Source organism: Sminthopsis crassicaudata, chromosome 3 (assembly GCF_048593235.1).
Source record: "Sminthopsis crassicaudata isolate SCR6 chromosome 3, ASM4859323v1, whole genome shotgun sequence".
Lineage (NCBI taxonomy): Eukaryota > Metazoa > Chordata > Mammalia > Dasyuromorphia > Dasyuridae > Sminthopsis > Sminthopsis crassicaudata.
Genome location: NC_133619.1, coordinates 173,659,224 through 173,680,720, shown reverse-complemented (window position 1 = coordinate 173,680,720; position 21,497 = coordinate 173,659,224). Strand labels below are relative to the sequence as shown.

Genomic DNA, 21,497 nt, shown 5'->3' with positions numbered 1-21,497 from the left:
AATTGCCATATTGACCAGATCTAAATATATATGTCTCACTGTCCAGTCTATGTTCTTCATTTCTCTGTCAGGAGGAAGATACCATGTATGCATCATTGGTTCCCTAGAATTATGATTGGTCATTTCATTGATCACAGATCTTAAGTCCTTCAACTTTGTCCATCATTATCATGTTGTTATTATGTAAATTATTCTCCTTGGGCTGCTCACTTCATGCTGCCTGAGTTTATACAAGTCTTCCCAAGTTTTTGTAAAACAGTCCTTTTCAACATTTCTTATGACACATTAATATACCACTATTTGTTCATCACTTCCTTAATTGATGGGCACCCCTTTGGTTTCCAGTTCTTTGCAATTACATGAAGATATGCTCTAAATACTGTTATATAGGAAGGTGCTTTTTTCTCAATGATTTCTTTGGAGTATTTGTCTAATAGTAATATCACTGGATCAAGGGTATGCTCAATTTATAAGTTTTAGAACATATTTCCAAATTGTTTTGCAGAAGTTATATGACATCTAAGATACCTCTGACCAGTAAGGGGCAAAATCAGATTTCAGCCCTTCCAGAAAAACCTGCTCTCCTGAAAATCATGAGTTCCCTTCCAAATCCATTTATCATCCATCAGTCAGGTTTCAGGTTATGCCATCCTGGCTTTCTGGATTCCAAGCAGGAAGGAATGTGAGGCTAGCCTTCTTTATTTGAGAGTATTTCCAACAAAGAGACAATATGGCTGATAATATTCTTACCCTTCCCTCTGATCAAAAACTTGAGCTGTAAGAAACTCTCTATCCCTCTCAATGATAAGACTTGTGGAGAAATCAAAATTGCCATATTAACTTAGAAGTAGACATATCTCAGGAGATTAGGAATAAAGGAATAATAAATAAGGAAATTTAACCCATAAAGTTAAAATGCTGAAGTAATTTGGGATCCTACTAGAAATGAAAAGTGCAAATAACCATATCCAATACAAGTAAGGCATTGAGCATAAGGATTAATAGGAGAAATTGACCTCCCTCCCACCCCAGCTCTCTGAGATTTCTGACTTAAGCTAAGTTGTTAAATATTTATTGTAAGAAAAACAGGTTTGGAGGATTTTGATGAAAAACTTCTTCTAGACAATCCCATGAAAGCAACACCAGTCAGTCTACAAAAAACACCCCAGGTTTTTTATTGTAAAGGAGATGATCCATTAACAAAGAGCAGAAATGCCACTCGGAGTTCCATCAGCAAATCTGTTCTGCTACAGATACTAATAACATGCCAGTAACAAAACATTCTCTCCAAAAAATATTCTCTCCAAACCTTTCTATGATTGTCAAAAATTGCCTCCCAATCATCAGGTTGCATTTTGAGCCATAACTAAAGAGGGACAAGAAAATCTTTGACCCAGGATGTTATATATCTAAAATAGCATGTCTTTTCCTCCCCCGACATATCTTTTGGTCCTTTGCTAGCTCCAGATCATAGCTTCCACATCTCACTTCCACTTTTTCCCATACCTCATCACACACCCCAAGTAGCCACCCCACCAGCTATTCCAGGTCTCTGTTTTCTCCCAGTGGTGTGATGTTTCAGGGTCTTTCCTCACTATAAGAACTTGTTCTCAAGGTCTTAGATCCCAGGTATCAGAGTTGCTAGTAAAGGCTTTGTTAGCAATTCTTTCTTGTCCATTCTGACTCAGTATAAGGGCAAATGAAACTGCTTGTTATAGAATAGATAGTTATTACACTTCAGTACATCATGGCCACCCGTTAGCACTAACTCCTTTCCTTTCCTTTGTTCTTTGTTTGAGTGATTAGCTACATTGCTAAGGAGGCAATCCATTAATTAGGGGCAGCCTAGAGCAGACAAAGCCTACTTGCTTAAGAAGAGATCTTAATCATCAATTAAATGAAACTGATAACTGAGTATAGCTGAGATTTCCAGATTTTTAAATCATCATTATTGGATTTTACTAAGTGGACTGGTCTTCTCTTCCTTTTTTGGCCTGGTCTCCCAGTGTTATACAACTATGAAAAAAGATTCTCAGGCCTTCAGTGAGCTTTTCTCTAGGAGATCAGACACATTCCTGACTTAGATGATGAGGATGGCTCTTCCACAGCTATCCCCTTCATGTCATCAGGCATCTGGCCATCAGCACGCCACACATTCAGGTCCCCAAAAATTCCCATTTCAATCATCTCTTCCTGCCAGGGTATGGGACAATTTCCAGTTGCAAATTCCTGAAAGAACTCCGTATCTGTTTTATCAAAGACAATCCCTTTAACAGTGGAAAAGGCACCAACATCCTGGATGTTCTTTGCATAGACAGTTCTAGAGTCAGGAATAAAAGGAGGTTCCAAATTACCTGTTGGAGGAAAAAAATAAGAAAAAAATAGGTGGGCCAAGATAGGGTAAGGAAAGGAATAGACAGTTAAGCAAAGGAGAAATAAACTAAAAGTTATATTGAATTCCAAATAACCACAATAATAGAGACATTACCTCATGTCTAGTAGAGAAAGTAAAGCATGTTCACCAAAATCAGAAATTCTCTGAGTACAGGCACTGTATCTGGTACTTCTTTGTATGGTCCAGAGTTACAAGTACAATGTAGGACATGTTGTAGTTACTTAATCTTCTTTTTATTATTGTTGTTCAGTCATTTTAGTTGTGTCTCACTCTTCATAGCCCCATTTGGGGTTTTGTTGGCAAAGATCCTGGAATAGTTTTCTATTTCATTTTCCAGTTTATTTTATAGATGAGAAAGCTGAGGCAAAGAGCATTAATTAACTTGCCCAGGATTAAACTGCTAGTAAATTTCTGATTTCAAATTTGAATTCAAGTCTTCCTGATTTCAGGTCTAGCACTCTACCCATAGCACCAGCCCTAGTTGCTCAATGAGCATGTGATAAATGAATTTGAATTTTTTTTATGTAGTTTGCAAGATTAGATATGGAACATTGCAAAGCCCCAAACACAGCTTCAGATTTCAGCCTTAGACATATACTACCTTTGTGCTTTTGGGCAAGTCACTTAATTGCTTCAATTTCCTCTTCTGAAAAATGAGCTGGAAAAGGAAATGGCAAACCATTCCAATATTTCTGCCAAGAAAACCACAAATAGAGTCACAAAGAGTTGGACAAGACTGAAAATGACTATATATACACACACACACACACACACACACACACACACACACACACAGGATGTTCCAAAAGTCTTAGTCCATTTTAAGCCATTAAAATGTTATGTTATTAAATTTTTGTTAAATATTATTTATATTTAAATAATAATAAACCATGTTATTTATTTATATAAGTTATTAAGCTGGTGTGTATGTGTGTGTATGTATGTAAATGCACTAAGATTTTTGGGATACCAATAATTATCTGTTCATATATTGTCTATATATGATCTCTCCCAACACCAGGAAATATAAATTTTTTGAGGGGCTATAATTTTTTTTTTTAAGTATTTGTATCCCCAGTGTTTAGCACAGTGCCTGGCTACTAATGGACATTGCTTGTTAAACTCATGAATAGTGATCAAAGGAGATTACCTGTAAAGCTCTTTGCATACTCTAGAGTGCTATACACAAATCAACTATTGTTACCATTTTTTTTTTCAAGTATATTAAGTCCTTGGTACAATACCAGCTTCTAGCTGCCTCCAGTTAATGTCCTTGAAGAGGACATTGGCTCGGAGCTCATCACAGTTGCCATTTTTGAATCCAAGGCGCTTCTCTGGCTTTTTTTCAAGAAGGCCTTCACAGAAGTCCTTGCTAGCCTTGCTAAATTTCTCCGAGTATGTCACAGGATCATTAATAATTCTTTGTTTGAGCTCTTTATTTTCAACCTAAGGGGAAAAAAATACTGCAGTTGGTTAAACTCTACAGACAGACAAAGTCACTAATGGTCAGCTATAAGCAAAATTATAAAGCTGTTGGATTGGGGGTGCCTTCCTCCAACCTGTTTAGATCTCTAGCATGCTCGAACTATCTCCACTACATCCATCTTGCCACAAGCTCTAAGGAAAGGAGAGAGGGAAGGCAGCATGAGATAGTGGCAAGAATACTTCCTGAATTTAGAGTCACATAACTCAAGCTTGAATTGCTGCTTTGCCATTATCACCTGTGCAACTTCGAGTAAGTAATTTCACCTACTTGGGCCTTACCTGTCAAATGAGGAAGTTAGAAAGCTAAAAGTCTCTGAGGTGTTTTCCAGTTCAAAAGCTATTAAAATCTGCTCTTAAGAAATTTGTCCAGTAGAGATGTTAAAAGACTGATCCCTCTAAATTGAACCTGAAAGAAAACTGGTTGCTTCTTTAATATTATTGACTGCAAGTATTTTACTTTGGTGGTCAGAGAAATAAGATTTGTTTCTTTGCTTTTACTAAGGGAAAAAGTTGTTTTGACTTTTGTTACTTCTATGACCAAAGATTTAGATCCTCATTGTAAAATTTGAGGAGTTTCTTTCTGGTTAGCAGTAATTCCACTTCAAGGGAGACTTATTTTTCAGTTTATGATCCATATTCTATAAGAACAAATAGGCTAAGCTGCAAGATAAAGAACAGGGCCCTAGAATTCCAATGTCAAAAGTAACAAGGATTGAGCCATTAATTCAAGGTTTTATTTTCTGATTCTTTTACTAGATAGAGTTGGAGAAAACTCTTATGGTGAAAATCACACTCTATCCCCTAAGTCTTCTATGCCAATTCAAATCCTATTCATCTTTCAAATTCTAGTCCCAAATCTTGCCCCAAAGTAGAAGTTGACAACTTTTTGAAGAATGAGGGAAAGATAAGGGAAATTAATATGATTTAAATCTTGTTTCATGGTATGAGATGGTAATTAATAAAAATTAAGTACCTGAAGGTGGTCTTGGGTTTGGGCAAACCAATGAAAATTTAATGGGACTGAGGTACAAGAAAGGCATAAATGGAGTTCAGGGTTGAAATTTATTGAAACCTAGAGAAGTACAAGGATGTGTAAGTTATCTGAAGATGCTTTATACCAGAAGTTGCCTGTTGTTCCAAGAACTATTCTGAGACATTAAGTTTGAATCTTGTTTCAGATACTTAGCAACACTAACCTAAAGAACCAAGACCCTGACACAGTTTCAGAGAAATATGAATTGATTAAAGTGAGCAGAACCAGCAGAATAATTTACACAGTTACAATTTTTGTTCTTAAGTCATTTTTTGGTCATGTCCGACTCTCTGTGACTCCATTTGAGATTTTCTTGACAAAGATACCGACAAAGTCATTTCCTTCTCCAGCTCATTTTACAGATGAGGAAACTGAGGCAAGCAGGATTAAATGATCTACCAAGGGTCACACAACTAGTAAGTGTCTGAAGCCAGATTTGAATTCATGAAGATGAGTCTTCCTGACTCCAGGCTCAGAAGTACAATATCATAGAATTAATAACAGCATTGTAAAGACAAATAACTTTGAATTGACCAAATAACCAACCATGATTCCAGAGGACCAGTGATGAAGTGTACTTCCCACCTCTTGACAGAGAGTGAACTCAGGTGTTGTTTGAGGCATATATTTCTTAGACATGGCTAATCTAGGAATTTGTTTTGCTTGACTTTGCATATTTATAATGAGAATTTTTTTTCCTACTCTTTTTAATGATAGAGCAAGAAGCAGGGAAAAGAAAAAAGTTTTAATTGGAAACAAATTTTTTTAAAGATTTAAAAAAATATTTTTTAAGTCTTCAAAAGCTGAAGCTGCAATCCCAGAGTACATGGAGGTGTCTCTTTGGCTGACATACAATCCTCTTTCCATCCTCATCCTCCATTACCACCGCTGTAAATAAGATTCAATATCAAATGGCTGTCAGTATAATCATAAATGCCCCTTGCCAGGAGAGCTGATTCTAATACCTTTTCTCCTCTGGCTCGAAAAGGTCCCCTGGCTGCAATCATCTCAAATAATGTAACCCCCAAGGCAAAGTAGTCCACAGAGAAATCGTATTCCTCACTCTGAAGCAATTCTGGCGCCATGAAACCTGCAAAGACATTAGCACCAACTGAATGCCAAATCCAGAGATTGCAGTTGCACTAACTGCAAGCTCTTATCCTGAGATTTGCAATCATGGAAATGATGTTTTAATGAAACCAAGCAGAGAAGAGGACATGATGTAAATTCTCATTGCCCCACTTTTATATGTAAAAGTAATGAAGAAATGACAGAAATATTACACTACAATCCATTGGAAACAAGGAAATTTCCTCCTTTCTGTGTATCAGCTACAATGCATTGGGAATCTGTGACTGAAGAAGATTTAGTAAATAGTTAGTCAATAAATATTTCTTAAACAGATACGCCAGGCACTGTGCTAACCACTGGGAATATGTAGAAACGCAAAAAAAAAAAAAAAAAAAAAAAAGAAAGAAAAAAGAAAAAAAGTTAGTTTGTCCTATGTTTGGTTTAAGAAGTAACTTCATTTTGCTTATTTTTCTTTTTGTATCCATAAAAGAATAGTTAATAACAGCAGCAATTCCAGGCCCTAGTCCAGAGTCTTGTGCTTTGGAGAAACCATGCAGTGGCTTCCTAAGGGACCTATGTACAATGCCAGGCTACTTAAGAAGGAAAGGAAGCAGTCTAGAAAAGGGGTGCTTTAAGAGAGTTTGGGGAAGGGGAAAGCGGATGGAAACAAGGAGTATTGAATTAGCAGGAAAAAGGAGGGGGAAACTGACTCCCTCATTACAATTTATTTCCATAGAGCACTTCATGTGATCCTTTCTTCAAATCTCTCCTTTTCTTTTTCAGAGTAGTCAGAGATATTCATTTGAACCAAATTTCTCCTATATAAAAAATGTTAAGAGCTCACAAAGATGAATAAACTTAGACTGAATGTATCTTACTGACATGAAAAGTATATATAATAATTGGACAAAAGAATCATCCCCATTCCATTCTAATAATAAAAATAAAAACAACAATAAATAAAGATTTAGATAGTGCTTTAAGGTTTACAACGTCTTAGTACACGCAAACTTATTTGATCCCGTGAGGTAAATTCTTTTATTCCAGATAAGGAAACTGAGGCTGAGAAGTGAAATGACTTGTTCAGTACCATCCATTCATCTGCCCCATTTGTAAAACATAGGAACTGGAGAAGATGCTCTCTGAAGTCCCTTCTGACTCTACATTCTATTTTATGAAATATTCAGCATTTATCCAAATGAAAACATTAGTGTTTCTTTTCATGGCAATGACAGGGGGGCCCTCTAGTGGTCATGCCTTTTAATATGATGAGCAAAATCATGCCTTTATTCACTGCCAGAATGAAGGAGTTCAAATGCCATCTCAACATTTGAGATTTTTATTAAATTGTATTTAATTTCATTTATTAAATTGTATTAAATTAAAATTTCATTAAATTCTGTAACATTTTTGTGTCAAGCAATTGTTCATATTTCCTTTCTGAAATAATATGTAAATAATATAGGCATAAAGGACAGGGAGCCTTGAAGCCAAGGTCTGCCTCTAAAACACATTAGTTGTGTGACCCTGGGCAAGTCATTTGAGTTCTGAGTGTTTTTAGGTCAGAAGGCCCAATCACACCATCCGTAAGCTGCATGCGATCCACAACACTCTCTCTGATCTTAACCAGAGAAAAACGTAGTTCTTATATATTGGAAGGTGTTGATAAGGTAATAATAACAAAAAAAGGAATATATAAAAGTATATAGTTTTCTAAATCAATATGCAGCTTTCAGGGATTCTTATGTATGGTTTAGTGGTATTAGTTTTTATTTCAGTTTGACACTACTGATTTAGACTATTCTCTGAGACTATTCATTGCAGAGAAAGTGCTAATCTGCACTAGCAGAGAGATTTCTCAATTCAAAGTTCCTTAGGACAAAAAAAATCACAGGTTCAATCTCTTTCTCTATTCCTATCCCTTCAAATGTTTAAATAGAAGGAAGCAAATGGACTGGATTATGTTGGGGAAATGAAAGGTTCTTTTAGTAATCCTCTAATCTTCTCCCTAAAACAAGCTTTGCTCTTTTGATACAAGATTCAATTTGTAATGTATGGACCCAAGTCACAGTATGCTACAATCTCAAGAATTAAAATTCAGTATTTCTTAAGAATTAAAATTCAGTATCATTCAATGGGGCAATGAGGCAATGGGACAATGGAGAAGCATATGGTGGCTGCAAAAATCCAAATAAGGGACTTTGAAGAAGAAACTATTAAAATACAGAGTATACTGACTCAGAAGATTTGGTTCAAATTCCACCTTTGACACTTACTACATATATGACCTCAGACAAATTGTTTCACCTTCCTGGGTCTTAGTTTACTCATCTGTAAAATGAGGAAGATGGATTACATAGCCTCTAAGATTGCTTCCAGCTCTAAAGCTACAATCTTATAAGCATTAAATAAAAGAGGTCATCAGAGAAATAGACGTAGAAGAAGAAGAAGAAGAAGGAGAAGAAGAAGAAGAAGAAGAAGAAGAAGAAGAAGAAGAAGAAGAAGAAGAAGAAGAAGAAGAAGAAGAAGAAGAAGAAGAAGAAGAAGAAGAAGAAGAAGAAGAAGAAGAAGAAGAAGAAGAAGAAGAAGAAGAAGAAGAAGAAGAAGAAGAAGAAGAAGAAGAGAGGAGAAGGAGAAGGAGGAGAAGGAGACGGAGGAAAAAAAAAAAGCTATAAGCATATCGGACAGGTCTCCTTTGATGAACTTTTGGGAAAGAACGAACAAAAGTTAATAGCAATAAGAAGAATTGGAGGTGGGATGTTTTTGGAAAGAACTTCCAAATGGATGAGATCATAGAATCATTCGTGTTTTGAGTCTCATAAAAAGCTTGACTCAAGTCTTCATAGTAGGACGATAAGATCATAAATCTAGACTTGGAAGGGACCTCAGAGACCATCTAGTTATGGAAGAGGAAAAAAATGTTGACTTTCACATTTCACAGTTTATGGGTGAGTTACATGAAGACCCAAGCAAGAATAAGGGCTCATGTAATAAACTGAGATTAGGGCAAAATGAAAATATAAACCAAGCATCAAGATGGCCTCATTTTGATCTCATCCTCAGCACTGTCTTGTTTTTAATATTGATTTGAATGAATGATGAACAAACTCCAGATTATATATTCTCAGGTGACAAATGCTCACATAATTTCATATGTTTTTTGTTGTCATTTCAGTCATGTTCAATTCTTTGTGACTCTGTTTGGGGTTTTCTTGGCAAAAATAATGAAATAGTTTGCTTTTTCCTTCTCCGGCTGACCTTACAGATAAGGAAACCCAGGGAAACAGGGTTAAATGACTTGCTCAAGATCACACAGTTAATAAGTGTCTGACACTGTATTTGAACTCATGAAGATGAATTTCTTGATTCCAAGCCCAGTGGTCTATTCAATGTGCCATCTAGCTGCCTTTTTATTTATCTTAATATTACCAAATCTAAAGGGTTTTACTGTATTTTGAAATTATTGAAGGGTATTGCATAATCACCTAACAGCAACATAAACTTAATGGTCTTGGGGAAGAAGACTAACCTATTGTTTTAAATTACATTAACTTCCTTCCCATTTAAAGAGAGCCCCACTTAAAGCGATACTGTTCAAGTAACTTTCTCAATACAAAAACTTTAAGTGAACAAGTGGCCCAAACCACTATGTTTTCAAAAAAAAATCTATATCTGGAAGTCAATTGCCAGATCCCAGGCTCTCATCTTTTAATTTTTTTTCTTTTTTAAAGCTTTTTATTTTTAAAACATATGCATAGATGGTTTTCAACATTCATTGCTGCAAAACCTTGTGTTCCAAAATTTTTTCTTCCTCTCTGTCCTCTAATCCCTCCCCAAGACAGTAAGTAATCCAATATATGTTAAACATGTGTAATACTTCCATACCTTTTTCCACAACTATCATGCTGCATGCTGCACACACACACACACACACACACACACACACACACACACACAATCAGTTCAAAAGGGGAAAAATGAGAAAGAAAACAAAATGCAAGCAAACAACAAAAAGTGAAAATACTATGTTGTGATCTATACTCAGTCCCCATAGTCCTCTTTCTGGGTGCAGATGGCTCTCTCCATCATGAAACCACTGGAACTGGCCTATTTTTCTTTTTTTTTCCCAATAGTATTTTATTTTTTCAAATACATGCAAAAATAGTTTTCAACATTCACTTTAAACCCTTGTGTTTCAGATTTTTTTCCCTCTTCTTCCCTCCATTCCCAAGACAGCAAGCAATCCAATATAGGTTAAACTTATTTCCATATTCTTCATGCTGTGCAAGAAAAATCAGATCAAAAGAGGAAAAAGAAGAAAAAAAAAACAAAACAAACAACAAAAAAAGGTGAAAATACTATTCTTAATCCACATTCAGCCTTCATAGTTTTCTCTCTGGATGTAGATGGCACTTTCCATAGTAAGTCTATTAGAATTGCCAGGCTCTCATCTTCAAAGTTATCAGAAGAAAGTCTCAAAGATAGCAGGGACCCAAGTGCCTAGCACTAATGCCTTTTACATAATAGGCACTAAACAAATATTTGCTGATTACCACATAAGGAAGGATATGGAGTCTTTCAGCTAACAAGGCATCAGCAAAACAATTATAGATTAAGATCATTTTATGACAGGTAGATGGCATAATCAATAAAACACTGAACTGGAACCAAGAAGATCTGAGTATAAATGCTGCCTCAGGTGATTTACAAGCTGTGTAAACCCAGAACAAGTCATTTAATCCTTTTCAGCCTCCGTTTCCTCATCTGTAAAATATGGATTATAATGGATCCTATCAGGATTATTGTGAATATCAAATGACATTATATATGTAAAGTGTTTTCAAGCCTTCAGGTGCTATATAAATACCTATTATTATTATTACTATTGGAAGATATAATGAGATCAATGATATAATGATTACAGGAAAGATTGAGACTGGAGCAGTAACAGATTGGCAGGGGAACCACAAGGTATCTTCCTACAACCACAACCCTCTCTTCCCCCCACTCTTCCACTGTCCCAAGGAAGCACTCCATTTCTTCCCCCAACTCTCCTAAGTAGCTCACTCTCAACGGCTTCAATTTTTCATCTGTAATTGAGGGGGGTGAACTGGTCAGCCTCAACTGTCCTTTCCAAACCTATAAGGCAACCAAGCAGGAAGACACATCTACTAGTGGAGATCTTGAGTTGGATTGCTGAATTCTTTTACAAATGCTGAGTTAGAGCAAAGACTGTCTTTTCTTTTTTGCATCCTCAGAATTTTAGCACAGTACTTGGCACATCTTAATAAATTTATTTTCATTTTTTTTATTCATTCCAAGCCTAAAGTTATGATCCTGCAACCTGATTTGGAAAGATTTTGGATTATGCCTTGCTTTTTTAAGAAAGCTACAATTTTGGCACATATTTAACCTGTATCTGATAACTTGCAGTCTTGGGAAAGGAAGATGTCAGGGAGGGAGGGAGGAAAATTTTAGAACAAAAGTCTTGATAAAACAAATGTAATAATAAATAATAAAATATTATATATTTTTAAAAAGCTACAATTTCTATGTTGACCAAACAAATTGACACTCTCCCCTCCTTATGAAGGGAGTAACTCTTGGTTTCTCCCTTAGACAGAACTTAGCCAAGCAGTCTTTCTCCATCATTCTATCCCCTACATATTCATAGGCATTTACCTGGGGTGCCTGCATAACCTTTTGTCTTTGTCTCTCCTTCCTTCAGTTCCACAGCAAGGCCAAGATCAGAAATACGGACATTGCCTGAAAAGCAAACACCAGAAGGGGTCAGATGAGGCTGAACATAATAAAGGAAGCTGGCATACCCAGCACCTTGCTGGAGCCACGATGTATCCCTCTGTACATACCCCGCCCGGGAAGGTAATCAGCAGGCTAAGGTCATACCCAACTCCAAAACAACTTCACTTCTCTCCACCAGCCAGAACTCAACCATATTCAAATAAAAGTAAAGCTGAGCTTCAAGTCCCCACAATCAACTAAAATTTGGGAATTTCTCCCCAAAACTTGATATTTGCCCCATTCCTGAATTTCCATATGGATTTTAGTCTGTGGCTTATTAATATATTCGATTCAATAAATGTTTGTTAAATGTCTTGATCATGACACTAGTTACTGATACCAAAGCAATAAATGAAACAGTCCCTATATCCACAGAACAAGCATGCCATAATTGCAGAGAGAAATTAGTTAAAAGGAAATCAAACTGTTTAGGACTGCACTTTAAGAGCTCTCTGGTGTAAATCTTAATAAAAATCCACTTATTAGTGAGCAATAAATTCTGTTTATATATTTATTTATTCTCTATACACACACACACACACACACACACACACACACACACACACACAGAGCAGATTGTGCTAAATGCTGATTAAGGCAAAAAATCCTTGTCTTCAAGGAATTTACATTCAAAAAAGGCAGATAGCATATACCTAATTAAAACATGCACAATATAAATATAGAGTAGACAGAAGGTATCTATAAAGGGGAGACACTGGCAAGTATAATTACACATTACAGGTATAAAGTAAAAACATTTGCTAGGAATTTGACCATTAAATCATAAATATTCATTAGTGATTCTATATAGGACAGATAGGTAGCATCTCAGATAGAACATCTTTCTGAGTTCAAACCCAGTCTCAAACATGTATTAGAGCTACGACCCTGTTGCAAATCAGTTAACTCTATTTGCCCCAGTTCCTCATCTGAAAAGAGGTGGAAAGAAATAGCAAATCATTCCTGTATGTCTGCCAAGAAAACCCCAAATGGGGTCACAAAGAATCAGATATGACTGAATTGACTGTACAAGTGTTTCTATGAAATGAACACTTCACACAGTTAAATCATATTTTTAAAACCTATACCTATCTTTCCAATTTCATTCGAGTTTGGTAAAAATGAGGGGTGAGATGTCCATCTGAAAAAATTGTTTCATGTTGTTTCAAGACGAAATCCTGGCCTACAAATCAAACTTAAAGTACAAATCAATATCCTTTAATAGTGTGCCAAAATATTAGTCCGCTCCTAAAAATTCTATACATCAATTACACACAAATTCAAAATGTTGATTGGAACAGAGACCTCCCTTCCCTGGATCCATCATTTTCATGCCTTATTATCCCAAATCTGAGAACACATTGAAGAGCAAGAAGTAATAGACAGACTGGTTGGTTGCACAAGGCAGGGTCCACTTACCATCATCATCCAATAGGACATTCTCTGGTTTGAGATCCCGATACACAATCCTCTTCTGATGGAGATGTTCCATGCCACAGATGATCTGAGCAATGTAAAAGATGGCTCTTGCTTCCTCGAAACCAGGATTCTCCTCATTGACATTGTAGATGTGATACCTGGCAGAGCAGAATACTATGGAAGAAATGGGTACTTCATGGGTCCTACCTACAATTATATTAATAACTGATATTTTATAAGATTCACAAAGTGCTTTGTGAGAGACTCTTTCATTAGATTCTCATAACAACCCTATGAAGTAAGTACTGTTATTATCCCTCATTTTACAGATGAAGAAACTGAGTCCAGGAGAGGCTGGGCATGCCCAGGGTTACACAGCTAATGAGTGTCCACAATTTAAATAAAAAAACAAAATTATCAGCAAGGAATCATTAACATTTAGGGGAAAATGCGTCTCACTATGGAATATCTTCAAAAATATTTTATTCAGTTTTCATCCCAATTTTTAGTCACCCAGAGGAATGAAGAACACAAATTGAACAAAAGCTATAGATAATTCCAAGACCTCATTTCAGCTTCTTCCTAATCCAGTCTTTGACCAGAAATACCACCTGCCTCAGTTTCCTCAACTGTGAAATGGGGATAGAATGAGATCATGTTTGTAAATTGCTTACCATAGTGTCTGGAATTTGTTTCTTTCTCCTCCCCTGAACTAAAACAATAATTATTCTGACCTTTCATTTATCAGGTGACTTCATTTTACTTCTATTATTTTACTTTTATTGTCATTTATTAGCAATATCCTGTGTTACATATCACCAAGCTTTTATTCTTCTATTATTCCAACACACATATCTCCTTTCTTCCTTCCTTCCTCCCTCCTTCCCTCTCTTCCTCCCTCTCTTTTTCTCTCCTTCCTTTCCTCCCTCTTTCCCTCCCTCCCTTCCTTCTTCAACTTCCTTCCTTTCTTTCTTCCGCCCTTCCTTCCTTCTTTCTTTCAGACACAATTGAAAAGAATGAACAACAACAATAATAATATATTGGTTATCTCTAGCCTAGTAATGATTCTAATGTATCTTTCAAGGTTCCAATCTGAAGAATGATTATGAAGTCAACAAAGTTTATCTTTAGTGCCTTTATTCCTCTGTAACATAATATCCTCCACTTTCTCCACTCCCCAAACAACCCGGTGCCTACAACCTTAAAATCCTTCTTCTGGGGAAAAAATGCCAAGATATAAGTCACATAAATATACTCTCCTTCCCCGGAGTATTGATGCTAGCTGAGAGTCTAAGGAAATCTTCTTATAGTAAAATTCCAGGCAACAAAGAAAGGCAATGTAAGAGATATATTTTCTTTGGTCCTTTTTTAGCTAGAGCAAAGCTTCTTAAACTGTGATTCATGACCCTAAAAGGGGTCTCATAACTGATTGTGGGGGTTGTGAAATTATCAGTAAATGTTTAATGTATATACCTATATACCTAGGCAAAAGGGGGTCATGAGTGGAAAAAGTTTAAGAAGCCCTGAGTTAAAAGAAACATGATGATAGAGTTTTTAGAGAACTAATCTTTGACACATCTTGGCTATCTGACTGTAGACCAATCTCTCACTAGTCCAGGTATCTCTTTAAGAATGCAAGTTAAAGTATGGACATGTATACATATAATGTATTTAACATGTATTTTAACATATTTAACATGTATTGGTCTACCTGCCATCTGGGGGAGAGGATGGGGGGAAGGAGGGGAAAAGTTGGAACAAAAGGTTTTGCAATTGTCAATGCTGAAAAATTATCTTGTAAACATATCTTGTATAATGCATATATCTTGTAAATGAAAAGGCTATAATAACAATAATAATAAAAGAATGCAAGTTAAAGAAAAGGTACCAACCTGCATTGCCAGTTCTCTCCACCCCCATTCTTATCTCTTCCTAGCTATGTCAAATGACACTACAGAGACAGTTTTCTACTATGTTGTATGACTGGTTTGCATTTTACTAAGACCATCATAACTAATGAAGACTACTTTTCAGAGAAAAGTACTGTCATATCACTTTGGCCCATCCCAACCCTACCTCCCACTTTGGACCAAGGGTTCAATTTACCTTAAGTCTCCTCCATTCATGATTGTCATCACCAAACAGAGGTCAGTTTTGGTTTCAAATGCATAGGCCAAAGAGACTATAAATCTGCTATGGACCTTGGTTAGAATTCTCTTCTCTACAATTGCACCCTAGAAATCAAAATTTCAAATAAGTACAGACATTTTAGACTAACAAATATATATATTCTCTACAAATTCCCAAACTCAGTAAAACAAAGTAATATTTATATATTCTGTAACCCCCCTGCCCTCCAAATGATTCTTTTGAAGCATATCAATATTTATGTAATATAGATAGGAGAAACACTGGCAATAATCAAAAATACTTAGCCTTTAGTTAGCAACAAGCAAATCTCAAAGAACTTTATCAACACATACTAGCCTCATTCCATAGATGGAAAAACCTCATAAAATCATAAAGGTATGAGGGACTTGAAGAGGTCACCTTATCTAATCCTCTGCTTCCACAGAGGTTAATATCTAAAGTAGCCAGGTTAGAAGGTGCTGCGTTCTGTTTTTAAAACATAGCCAGAAATGATAATGCCACAACCTCCCTTGATAGGCTGTTGCAGTGTTTAATCCCCTTACAGTCAAGCAGTTCTTCCTTATGTCTAACCGAACTCTCTCTTGCTGCAATGTCAGCCCATTTCCTCTTGTTCAGGCCTCTGCAGAGATGGAGAGCAACTGGTCAGTGTCCTCCCAAATAGATTAATATCTTTAAAATATTTGTTTACTTTCTATTTAAATGTGTCTTTAAATTTTTGAACTGTTAACCTTGGAGTTGCTACTAGAAAGAGGATATAATCTCTTGGGGGGTGGGGGGAGAAAGTTTAGTATCAGAAAGATTTGTAAGTAAGCCTGCACTGAGAGGGAAATGCAAATTTTAGTTCATTTTTACACCTAACTAGCTAGTTTATTGATCTGAAAGAAGATATTAAGACAAATATTGGAAGAAGAACTGGCCTAGGATTTTACTGGCAATGGGAACTCTACTGTAAAGAAACTCTCTTTATCAATATAGATCAACACCTTCTCTGAAATTCATAGTCTTAGAATTCAATGTCTAGATTCAGCAAACTGAGACATCAAATGTCTTGCCCAGGATCACACCGATAATATGTGGATGAGGCAACACTTGAATCCAAGTCTTCCTGGTTTCAAAGCCAACTCTCTCTTCTTTGTGTCAAATTGTCTTTCTTTATTACTTTTCTACAACTATATCATCAGAATTCTACAGATTTTTCCTTGAAACTCATGTTCCCCTCGATTGATTTAAATTTTTTGTCTTTAACCTCCTCGACTCAGAGCAATTGGCTAGAGATATGGCCATACCATGCATAATGTCAGATATCATCTAGTTGTGTGCTAATTCTTTTTTTTCCTTCTTTCCTTCATTCCTTTCTTTCTTTTTATTCCTTTTCTTTCTCTCCTTTCTTTCCCTTTCCTTCCTTTTCTTTCTTCCTTTCTTTTTTCCTTTCTTTCTTTCTTTTCTTCCTTTCTTTCCTTCTCCTAATTATACTCTGTCCTCACATGCCAAAAAGGATTTATTTCTTTCTCTCATAGACTGTCTTCACTACTACCAATCGTGCATTATTTGTTTCTTTAAAAACAAAAAACAAAACAAATAAAAAACAATCTCAGGCTGTCCCCACTACACTCGTGGATTATATTCTATTTCTTTCTTTAAACAAGTGGCTGATCCCACTTACAAATTTCTTTCATTTGAAATGTGCCTCAGTGATAGTACTAGTTACCCTGGAGGAAAATAGAGCACCTCACTTGATCAGGTATGTAACAAAGTCAATGGGAAAGCCACTAACGTGTTTACAAGTCATTTTAGAGCAGCTTACACAGATTTTCTCAAATGGAACACTGGCATAAGTGAAGATAGAGTGAACCCTAGGTTAGAACCCCATCATCACATGGCACAACTGCACTGTTTAAAAGCTACGATGCAATGTATACTTCTTATAAGGTCAAGGTTAGTGTTGCCCTTCTACTACCAATATTATAAGAGGGGTCTCACTCAAACTCATATTATACATTTGGCCCTGAAATCTGTAAGATGCAGACATGAATTCAAGTTCTATCTGCGACATCTATTTTGTGACTGTGGGCAATCACTTAATCCTTCAATGTTCTAGGAAAATAAATTTTAAGTTTCAGAAAAGGTGCTGGTCCGTATTGTTAAGAGGGAATTTCCTCATGCAGGGTTTTCCCATTCTGATGAATTCCCAGGTCTAGGCCCTAGCCCCTATGGGAAGCTGTGGCACTCTTTTTAGAGTGTAAGTTACTCTTGTGCTGGGCATAGTGACAAAAGCCAGGCTAAGGCAGCTGGAAGAACAAGACATTCCTACAGCTGTATTTTAGTGGTGGTAGTTTAAAACAAAAGCAAATTATAAGATAACATCTGTCAATATATCCTATGGGTTGGCTACAAAGGAGAGTCTGAGAATGTCTGGTTTACTTTTACTACAACTGCTATTAATTACAACAGAACTGGAGGTGAACAATATAATCACTGGATTGCAAGGGGTGTTAAGAGGTCATATGATCCATTCTCCTCAATGATCTAGCTTTTAGGGTCATAAAACATCAAAATTCAGCTCCTGTGCCACCAGGTACAGATGACCCATTTAATGGTATAATAACTATTTTTTGATCTGGGGCTGTGATTTCTTCTGTATAGGGAGTTCTCAGGTGGGAAGATTCCTTCTTCTAGTACAGACTAGCAACTAATCTAAAATGCTGTCTGGGGCACTAATGGCTTGCCTAGAGTCTCATAGCCAGTATGTGTCAGGAGAGGGATTTGAATCCAGGGGGTCCTAATTCAAAGTCAAAGCTCTCTGTCACTACTACATCATGGTTTCTTGTCATTATAGACTGCCTAGAACATTAGCTTTTTGTTTGGCTACTATTCCAAGTCAGGCTTTTCTATCCCCAAAATGCAAGTCAGCCACCTTGACTCAATATTAGAATAATATAGAGTGATGGAATTTCAATATCCTAATTAATTTACTACCATTCCCCTTTTCCCACAACCTTGCCATCTTTGACCTCTACCCCACCTTGGGAATCTCAAAGGCATTTACTTTGGACTTGCTGGGACCTATTTGCTGCTGCTTACTTGATACCCTTTTCTTTTCTTCAGCCTCTTCTTATTCAGTTTTTTACAGGCGTACATCTTGCCTGTGGCTTTCATCTGGCAACCTGAAACCTCCCCAAAACCCCCTTTTCCCAAGACCCTGAAGTCCAAAAACCAGTCTTCCCCGATGGGCTGGGCTTCCAGCCATTTCCACTGCAGGAATCTCATGAAATACAAACTCTCCAAGTACTCTCGGAAGGGAGCCTCTCTCAGGTGGTCCAGGGTTGCTTGAAGAAGAGGCTGGAATAGTCCATCAGGGATGCTTGAGTGTTTCTCTTTGACCTTCTCAATCATCCCCTCTTCCAGGAAGCTGCAGAAAAGCTTGGCCTTGGGGTCCAGGTAGCCAGCAAGGATGGCCTGGGCTTTCTGAAGGCGAAAATCATTATCAGCAGTGTCGTAGTCTTCAATGTCTCTCCATAGCTCCACGGCAGGGACATACCGTTCCTCATTCTTTAGGAACTGGTGGAAGAGGCGCTTGCCAATAGGCTGCTCAGAGCAAATGTTTTCAAAGTCTAAGTTAAGAGTGTCCCGTAGGGATTCACATTTGGAGAGAGGAGGAAGTTTGAGCTTTGAAAAATATTTCTTGTCCCGGGATAAATGGGAACTACCACTTGCATCGAAGCTGCCCCGGGCAGCTATGAAGGCAGAATTGGCCACAACAGTCTCCAAAGATCCAAAATCCATCCTGTGGGCTGTTCAGTCACTAGGCTCACGCATGAGAAGTCATGAGTTAAAGCTGAATTGTAAGAGTTGATCAGAATCCTGAGAACCGGTTTTCAGGGATTGACCTGTTGCCCTTGGCCTGTGGCACTCTCTTGCCCTCACAGGGACTAGGGAGATGTCCTCTCCAGTGCAATGATTAAGGGAGAAGCAATGCAAAAAGCAAACAGATCCCAGGGTCCTGGGAAATGTGCAAGATCAGCACCAATATTAATCCCTGAGATCCTCAGATATAGGTAGAGGTTGAATTAGATTTATTGAACCAGGTACAGAAAAAGATAATCCTCCTGAGTCATCATCTCTTGTAATATTCTTATCTGATTAGGCAGATAATTATTCTTGCCTCCCTCTCTCTTTGAGATCATATTTATTCTGTTGTCTAGAAAATTCTGAATACTTTGGGTGATATTCCCTGCAAGGCCACTTAAGAGATACTAAATAATCAGAAACTACCAATTTGTCCCTTCAATTCTGCATTCTGCCTGGAAAAATAAGTTGGTCTCCCATCTAGCTGTTGCAGTATTGAAAGAATGATAGCATATTTGAAACTTGTTTAGCTTCCTCCTATTGGAGGAAGGGTATTAAATAAACACAGAAGATTAAATACCGAAATGCAAGAAAATCCAATTAATGAGGTATTAACATAATTAATCAGAACCCATGCCCAACTGGATTTTTATTTCTTCACTTTGCTTTTATAAGAGAGAAGCAAATGAAAAGAAAGACCAATGATAAGAAGGCTGTAGGAAAAAAATTAATATATAAAACTACTTCTTGGAAATATCCTGGATTTAAAGGCAAAAGCATAATGCTCAAGCTTTTAGTCCAATGCTAACATATAGACACTTTATAGATGTTTATTGATAGTGGCAAGAACAGCTGAGTTATTGACTCCTGAGAATCAGAAGTCCGTGACTGAATCCTAGCCCCCATCACTTATTATGTGACCTTGGAAAAACCACTTAACTTTTCTGAGCCTTAGCTTTTACCCCTGAAAAATAAGGAGTTTGGATTAGAAGACCAAGTTCTCTTACAACAAATCTCTGATCTTATGATCTATAAAATGAGGATAATAATATTTTTATGGATGTTGTGAGGAATGAGTTTCGTAGGTGATTTTTAAAAATTGGAACTAGTGTTAGAAAAATGCTTTCAGTAGGTTATCTCATATGAAGATGATAACCAAGATGTTTCAGTAATTATCACTGAAATAAAAGTAAAATGACTAAGAAACCTCTGGGATTCTTTGTGCTTCAAATAACTTTCTAGGACATATCCACTAATCCCAGATGAGTTGCAATTTTTTTGTGGTAGAAAAAATTTCTAACTAGGGATTTCCTTATATTAGTGAAATCACAGATATTTTTGTGCATGATAAATGTAGAGAAGAGATCCAGATAGCATAATTTTTAAAAAATGGGAAAAAAAATACAACTAAGGAAATAAAGGAAGGCTTCATGGAAAACAGGATGACACCTGATCTGGGTCTTAAAAGAAAAGGATTTGAACAGTTAGAGATAGCTGGGAGACCATATCATAATAAGCACTTGGATTTGGCAAATTAGATAATGCCAAATCTGGAATCAGAAACTCCTCTTGCCAAGTTCAAATCTGGCCAGGGGCAATTACTAGCTGGGCAAGTACTTAATTCTGTTTATCTCAGTTCTCTCATATGTAAAATAAACTGGAAAAGGAAATGACAAACCATCTCAGGATTTTTGCAAAGAAAGCTTGAAAAGAGCTCACAAAGAATCATACACAACTGTACAACAATTTAAATTTATATTTCTTTCTAAACTGTTCAAAAGTGAAAGAGTAAAAATAAGCCCTGATTATATAATTTCACCCCTGAAACTAGTTTTCCTGCAAAATCCTTCTGATTATGGAATCATAGTTTGGGAGCTGAAAAAGACCATAAGGGTCAAGTTCAACCTTGTTTTACAGATGGGAAAACTGAAGCACGGGAGTTAAGTGACTTGTTCAGGATCATAAAGCTGATAGGTGTTTGTTGACATGATTTGAATTCAGATGTTTCTGATTCCAAGTCCAATGGATATTAGGCCACCCTATTGGTTTAGGAATACAAATTAAGAGAAGATATAACTCATCATCAAATGATGTCAAAGCTATAATTATACATGAGTTGGCTGGAAGAATAGCATGGGTTATATAAATGCACTTATATTAACACACGCACACACATCCCCAACTCAGTTTAGTCACCTATTTTAATCAGCACTAAACCTTTAATCAGAATCCTTTTACCATAATAAGAAATGAAAGTTCCTTTGATTTTTCACATTTCTCTATAACAGGCTGATG

At 36.6% G+C, this 21,497-nt stretch overlaps 1 protein-coding gene across 1 annotated transcript; it reads right to left on the bottom strand.

Annotated features, from left to right (window-relative positions):
- Window positions 1-1,917: 1,917 nt before the first annotated feature.
- On the bottom strand, window positions 1,918-19,726 carry GRK1 (G protein-coupled receptor kinase 1). Its single transcript, XM_074299595.1, has 7 exons — window positions 18,438-19,726; window positions 15,312-15,439; window positions 13,206-13,363; window positions 11,667-11,750; window positions 5,879-6,003; window positions 3,640-3,841; window positions 1,918-2,354 (listed from the first exon to the last, which is right to left on the bottom strand). Exons 1-7 carry the CDS (start codon window positions 19,137-19,139, stop codon window positions 2,056-2,058), a joined length of 1,698 nt encoding a protein of 565 aa, XP_074155696.1. The 5' UTR covers window positions 19,140-19,726; the 3' UTR covers window positions 1,918-2,055.
- Window positions 19,727-21,497: the final 1,771 nt, after the last annotated feature.

Excerpts from the sequence above, each read along its gene's own strand:
- GRK1 (XM_074299595.1), bottom strand. The coding sequence starts at position 19,139 with ATGGATTTTGGATCTTTGGAGACTGTTGTGGCCAATTCTGCCTTCATA. Across the intron at positions 15,440-18,437 it reads AGAAAAGAAAAGGGTATCAA|GGTGCAATTGTAGAGAAGAG; the intron begins GTAAGCAGCAGC and ends TTTGATTTCTAG. Across the intron at positions 6,004-11,666 it reads AGGTTATGCAGGCACCCCAG|GTTTCATGGCGCCAGAATTG; the intron begins GTAAATGCCTAT and ends ATGTCTTTGCAG.